This window comes from Melanaphis sacchari, unplaced genomic scaffold (genome assembly GCF_002803265.2).
Source record: "Melanaphis sacchari strain LSU unplaced genomic scaffold, SCAv2.0 Contig130_pilon_pilon, whole genome shotgun sequence".
Taxonomy (NCBI): domain Eukaryota; kingdom Metazoa; phylum Arthropoda; class Insecta; order Hemiptera; family Aphididae; genus Melanaphis; species Melanaphis sacchari.
In genome coordinates, this window is record NW_020270535.1 from 538,930 (window position 1) to 545,359 (window position 6,430).

The window sequence follows — 6,430 nt, forward strand, 5'->3', positions numbered from 1 at the left end:
ATATATGGATAGCCCCCCCAAGTCAAAAAACTTAAATTGCGCCTATGATACCTAACCAGGCCAACCACCTGAAAGTGTCAAATGTTGTACAATAGTAAACATAAAAACAAATTTTAAATGTCATTTGACACATAGTTTTTTTTTTAGGTCTAAGAAAATACAAGGTTAAACGCTCGATATTTTCAATAATAGTAATATAAACTATATGGTAGATAAATATTGATAATAATATGATAGATTAGTGACGGGAATCGGGAAGAACGGTATTAAGAACACATAGTTGTATTGTAATTTATGATAATTGTTTAAAAAAAAAAAAGTTTACGTGATATTATCGTCCCTATTTCAATTTTAACTTTAAGTATATTATTTAATATAATGTAATAATAATAATAATAATAATATCATAACAATAAAGAATGGATGAATTACTTAACAATAAATTATAAAATATACATTGAAAAGCTAAATATTTGAGTTTTTGTCAAATAGTTATTCTAAGTAATTTGAAAACATTCAATAGTTTTGTTGATATAGTACGATATTATTATTAATAGCAGCGCAGAAAGCGTAATTTGTAACACATTGTTAGGCTTATTATTTTGTCCTGAATTACACCCGTCGAAATCACAGGTGAGAATACAACCATCCATGGTATGATCTTGGTATTTGAATTTACCGCACTGAGAGTCCATAGTTTTCATGGCACATTGTCTGATGACCATCATTTCAGAGGTTTTCGCTGCAATATAATTATGATTTATTATTTAAAATAACCTAATTAACTGTGACACACAGGCCATTAAAACCTACAGGAACACAGACGCCAGAAATTCGATGAATTTTCACATTTCTCAATTAATTGTTATCAATATTAAAATAAATATAATATAAAAATACACGAAAAATTCATTCAAAGCCATTATTATTAAGAAAAATAATTATAAAAAATTAATATGTTACCTCAATCTATATATAGAATATAGATGCTTTTATCTATCGCAGTGTAGACGTTTAAAAGAAATTCAAAAATAAATAACAACAGCTTTCATAATAATTATGTGCTAATTACCCCTTTATAAAAATAACGTAATTAGGTACTTAATTATTCAATGGATGGTGTATTATTGATAATGTTCTCTGGGAAAAATTAATAAATTCTGCTTTAATTAAGAGAGAAATAACACTAAATCTACACTTAAGATTTTTATTTTAGCAGTAATAGCTTATTTTACTAAATAATATATGTATATAGAATATATAACACTTTTATTATAGTTTTTTTTTTAGTAAAATACACATGTCTATGTTACTTGGAAATTATTGTATTATTTTATATTTATTAATAATATTAAAAATTATTTAATTATCTTAAATACGTTTATATAGATAATATAAAATGTACAACAATATTTTAAATTATAATCCTAATATGATATTCTAACCTAACTTGTAGTTGAACTTTATAAATTTACAATTTACTATCATAACTTCTAACCATACTTCATAATTGCAAATAAGACATTATGCCATTTATGCAGAGAGATTTCATATTATATCTGTTTACTGTAAAATAATTTCATATTTCTAAATTATAAAAAGTTTTGACTTTATTAAAATACGATCAAATAAACAATACCTAATTTATACTACTGCAATAATTAGTTAATAAATTTATATATTTATTCACAAAATCCAAAAAAGTTTTACAAATATGTTAGTATAAATTATTTTATTTATTTTTAGTTAACTTTTTTAATTTATATGATACTGTAAAATCTATTTATTTATTGTAAAAAAAAAATATATTGATTTATATTAAAACAAGATATTTAAGAAATGTACCTTTTAAAATATAGGTCACTGTGTAACATAATATGTATTTCAATTTTTCATGAAATGATTTTATATTTTAATACCAATCAGAATATTTGATTAAAATATACATATCATACATACATAAAGCCGTGCAATTAAAATGTTTGTACTACACATAAGATCTATAAATAATTAATTACCTATTGAAGTATATAAAATTGTTACGATGTTTTCAAAGTTTAATAAATTAATAAAAAATATTAACGTATGGAGTAAACTACAGTGTAAGTATTTATATTTTATATATAGGTAATTTGATCTAATTTTACCTTAAAGACAATATTTGGTGTATTAAATATAAACTAATACATCAAATACCATCTTATAATAGATTTGTGTTTCACTTACTATTTGTTCCAACGATTTTAGTACAAAAATTTGCTGGAAACATTCCTATATGACCTCTTTTTGGAACCATGCACTTTTCTATGTATGTGGACATTGCTGGGTTAAATGGGTCTTCACAATTTTTATTACTTCCATTCAAAGATGAACATTTAAAGCAATTTATACACGATGTACCTAAAACAATAAGAATATGTTAACTTATTAAAACTTAGTGGTAAGAATAAGTAATACATTATAATTGTCATTAAAAGTAGATATCTGTTACAAGAAATTTATAAATTATTTTTATGAAAAATCGCAAATAATACAATAATTGTTTGATACAGTAAATAATATAGTCACATTTACCTTGTAAAATACTCATCAAAACTATTGAGATATCTAACAAGTATATGATCATTCCTTAAAAAATTTGCCTTTGAAGGACAATACTACAACCTGAAAAAAAAAATAATATTTTATACTCAATACTTTCGTATATTTTTGTTTAGATATGTTATATACCTATATATATAACATGTATTCACTTATATACATTTAACTAATTAACATTAAAAACTTTAACTTAAAAGAGTTAATACTATTTTCAAAGTCAAGTCCCACGTATTATAAATAACTGGAATCACTGTAATATTTGAATATTTGATTAAAAATGTTAGATATTTATTTTACCTGAATGATTAAAATATGTATAATCATGTAATATTTTAAAAAGATTGAAATTAAAATAATATATTTCTATAGAATTTACTGTAAGTAAAACGACAAAATATATTTAATATTTAGTTATCAATTTGATTAATTTGTTATTTAGCAACCATAGTTCTAAATCGTACAGAAATATATCGATAATTAATAATATTTTTACCGAGCTTAGTGAACATCAGTATTTTATTTTATGAAAATACAATAAAATTATGATTAGTTAGTTAAAAATTAAATACTATCATCGATAAGCTAATAATAATTTATTTGATATTTGTTAGAAATTAATTGTTGTTTAACTTCCTTATAAATTATACTGTAAGTAAAATAAGGTAAAAAAAAAAATAATTATACTTAGTCATTATTGAATTTTAAATTTTATAACGTTTCTTCTAAACTAATTATAATTTTGGGCATAAATTATTAAAAATCTCTAGAAGGATTAATGATTCATGCAAGGATTCTAAATTGTAGTATAGCTTGACATTACCGTGACCATCCCTCAAAGAAAACATTCGTCTAAAGAAATATAATCGTACATTTATACAAAACAAAGAATAACCTAAATGACTCAAAACTTTGGATTAACTTAATTGTTTTTTTGAAAACAAAATTCAATCTTTTGGAAATTGTTATTGAATATTTTAAGTGTAATAAATATTAAATGTTACATTAAGTTACTTTAATATTCTATAGTCTGCTGTTTTCGAGCGCTTTAATTAATTTTTAAGGTAGCTTTTTAATTGATAAAGGTATACTAAAGCAGTATTTTCGAAAAACTAACATTTCAATTAATTAACCACATATACATATAATAAATGTTTTACATTAATATAAAACGTATTTAAACTTTTAGATATATATAGACGATACACTTGAGCGATTCCGTACAGTTTTAATAATAAATACAACTCTCAAATGTCTTATCTGATAATATATTCATAGTTATAAACACATTTTAACAAAAAACATTATTGCTATCAGAAAAAAATAAAATAAAAATAAATTGGTTTTATTATTTTTTTTTTTAAACACTACTTATATGTATAGCGCATTACCATACTGTATTAAATTAACATAATATTTATCTACCTGCAACCTACATATTAACAATATGGTGTTCATACATGCTGATAAAATTTTCTAACACCAGAATCCAACAATAAAATAATAATAAAAATAGATAAATCAATATGTACTATGTAAATGTGAAAAGGATTTAAATAATTAATTTCTATTGAATATATATTATATATAGGTACTATGTCAAAACAAATAATGATTGGTCCAGTAAGTTTTCACCTCACATACAATTAACAATTTATAATGTTTTGACTATTCAAACAAATATAAATTTAAAAATAATACGATTTTGATTGTTTTATTAATTAAAGCGCTTCAATAGAAAAAAAAAAGTTTTAATTATATTTTTCCACTTTAATAAGGTACGATCAATGCACTGAGTGTTAAATTTATAGTAGTGTTTGGTTTCTCATTACATTAAATTAACTTAAATGCTTTTAAATGATAAACAAGTTAAAATTCATAGTAGCAATATTGCACATAATACAATATAAGTTATATCCAGATTAATATCGCGAATTTAGACTTGTAATTTATTAATTTATACGAGAAAGATTAATTAATATATTACACGTTAAATGTAGAAAAACATAATTAAAACTCACTGTGTACGGTTTTTATTTATTATCAGGATGCGTCTGAATGCGTTAAAACACTTAAAACAAAACGTATTTTGCTTTGGTCTCTAAGATAATATTATTGGTCTCAAAATAAATTTCAATGTCGTCGAAGATTATTATGGAAATAGCAATTGTTTTATTTTTCCTGTAGCTATTTAAACTTTCCCATGATGTTAATTCACCGTTATGTATAAACGAAATAAATCAAAAAAAAAAAAAAAAAAAATAGAGAGAAACGAGTAAAGTATGTCATATCAAAGCATATTTTCTTAAAATTTTGTACGTAAATGAAATAGGTATAACTAAACGCAATGACGACGATTCGTACAGCACATTTAAGTAGGTAGTTTGATTCGATTTTTCTTCGTACAAAACGAAAAATATATGTATAATAATAAGGTATATAACATGTATCGCCAAGTGATTAAAAAAAAAAAATCGCTTTCCACGTAACACTACGGAGCAAATAGATATAAATTATAGTTTAACGCAATACTATCATAATATAGTGCAACGAACGCGTATACTCACAATCGTTTATCGAATCACATAGATAACTGCAGTGTATTCACACTGCCGCGGCGTACGATTTCGCGTTGTAGACGATCCGGTGCAGGGTGCAGGAAGTTGCGTGTTTTAACCGCGACGTCGGCTTATTCGCGATTGAAGTGAGCGCGATAGCATATTTTTCTCTTCACCAGAACAATGGCTGTGAAACATCGGTGTATGTGAATGATTTGAGTATACATCCTTTTAAATAATAAAAATTACTACGCTAACGTAATATTATCTACACACCCAAGAGGGTAGTCGGGTGCCGAACGTAATAATCGAAGGGATGATGACGTAGGCGGCGCCCTAGCAACCGTTGCCAGGGATGGGATACTGGAGCAGTTGTCTCTGTTTACAGTATAAAAAGAAGGAAAAAAATATCCCATTAAACTGTTTACCGAGAACTGCTACGTATATATTATATGCTTATGTGTGTATACGTATACGTCGTACGTACAGGTATATGATACACGTCATATGTATATATATAATGGTCAGAGCTTTTGTTGTTTTTAATTATTTAAAATACGCGAGCGCGCCAGTGCGTGCGTATGAATAAAAGAAAAAAAAATGTTTTTATTACGACACGAATGCGTATGGCCGTTTGTATTGGAGAGATTATACGTAGGTAGTCTGTGAACCCACATACATATATGTGTATTCTGAAAAGCGACGTGCGATCCAGTGTGTGTGGCGGCAAACTGAATTATTCCAATATATATATATATAACATTTATGTAAAGGAGGGGCCGCAGTGCGAGCTTTCGGATTGAATATGTTCACAGCTAGTGCGTTGTACAGATTTGATTTTTTTAAATAAAAAACAATTTTCGATACCTAGATATAATGCGTCAGACATATTTTAATCGTACCTTTCATCTGCAATGTACGCGAGTATGCTGCGATTCAAATACGTTTTTTTTTTTTAAATTATTCAGTGAAAAGAGATTATCCCAATAAAATATGTTTAGTGAATACGTCAAGTGTTCCATTCATTCCACTATGTAATCGATTTGTCGAAAAACGAATGTCGAAAAACGTGAATATTTATGTTTCCCTACATTTTATTTTTTTCGTTAATATTTTTTCTAAATTATTTACAAAGGTCCTGGGAATTTTCAACTTACGACTAAAGTACCAATTATATTAAATTCACAATCGAAAATCGTCTTCAATTACCATTTTTACCGCTCAAAATATGTCGGGAGACAAAAAGAAAAAAATTCATGATAAAAAATCATTAT

The 6,430-nt window shown here is 25.2% G+C and overlaps 1 protein-coding gene across 2 annotated transcripts; it reads right to left on the reverse strand.

Moving 5' to 3' along the window:
• Nucleotides 1-427: 427 nt before the first annotated feature.
• Nucleotides 428-5,471, reverse strand: LOC112591300. 2 transcript variants are annotated; one of them, XM_025335074.1, is made up of 4 exons: nt 5,166-5,471; nt 2,575-2,664; nt 2,227-2,400; nt 428-742 (listed from the first exon to the last, which is right to left on the reverse strand). In XM_025335074.1, the coding sequence occupies exons 2-4, from the start codon at nt 2,624-2,626 to the stop codon at nt 498-500; spliced, it is 471 nt and encodes a 156-aa protein (XP_025190859.1). In that variant the 5' UTR covers nt 2,627-2,664; nt 5,166-5,471; the 3' UTR covers nt 428-497. The 2 variants fall into 2 exon arrangements, with proteins under 2 accessions (XP_025190859.1, XP_025190860.1); XM_025335075.1 differs by lacking the exon at nt 5,166-5,471 and adding an exon at nt 4,620-4,818.
• Nucleotides 5,472-6,430: the final 959 nt, after the last annotated feature.

Coding starts and splice junctions, on each gene's coding strand:
- LOC112591300 (XM_025335074.1), bottom strand. CDS start 2,626: ATGATCATATACTTGTTAGATATCTCAATAGTTTTGATGAGTATTTTA. Junction 2,401..2,574: donor TTTGATGAGTATTTTACAAG/GTAAATGTGACT, acceptor TTATTGTTTTAG/GTACATCGTGTATAAATTGC. Junction 743..2,226: donor TAAAATCGTTGGAACAAATA/GTAAGTGAAACA, acceptor ATTATATTGCAG/CGAAAACCTCTGAAATGATG.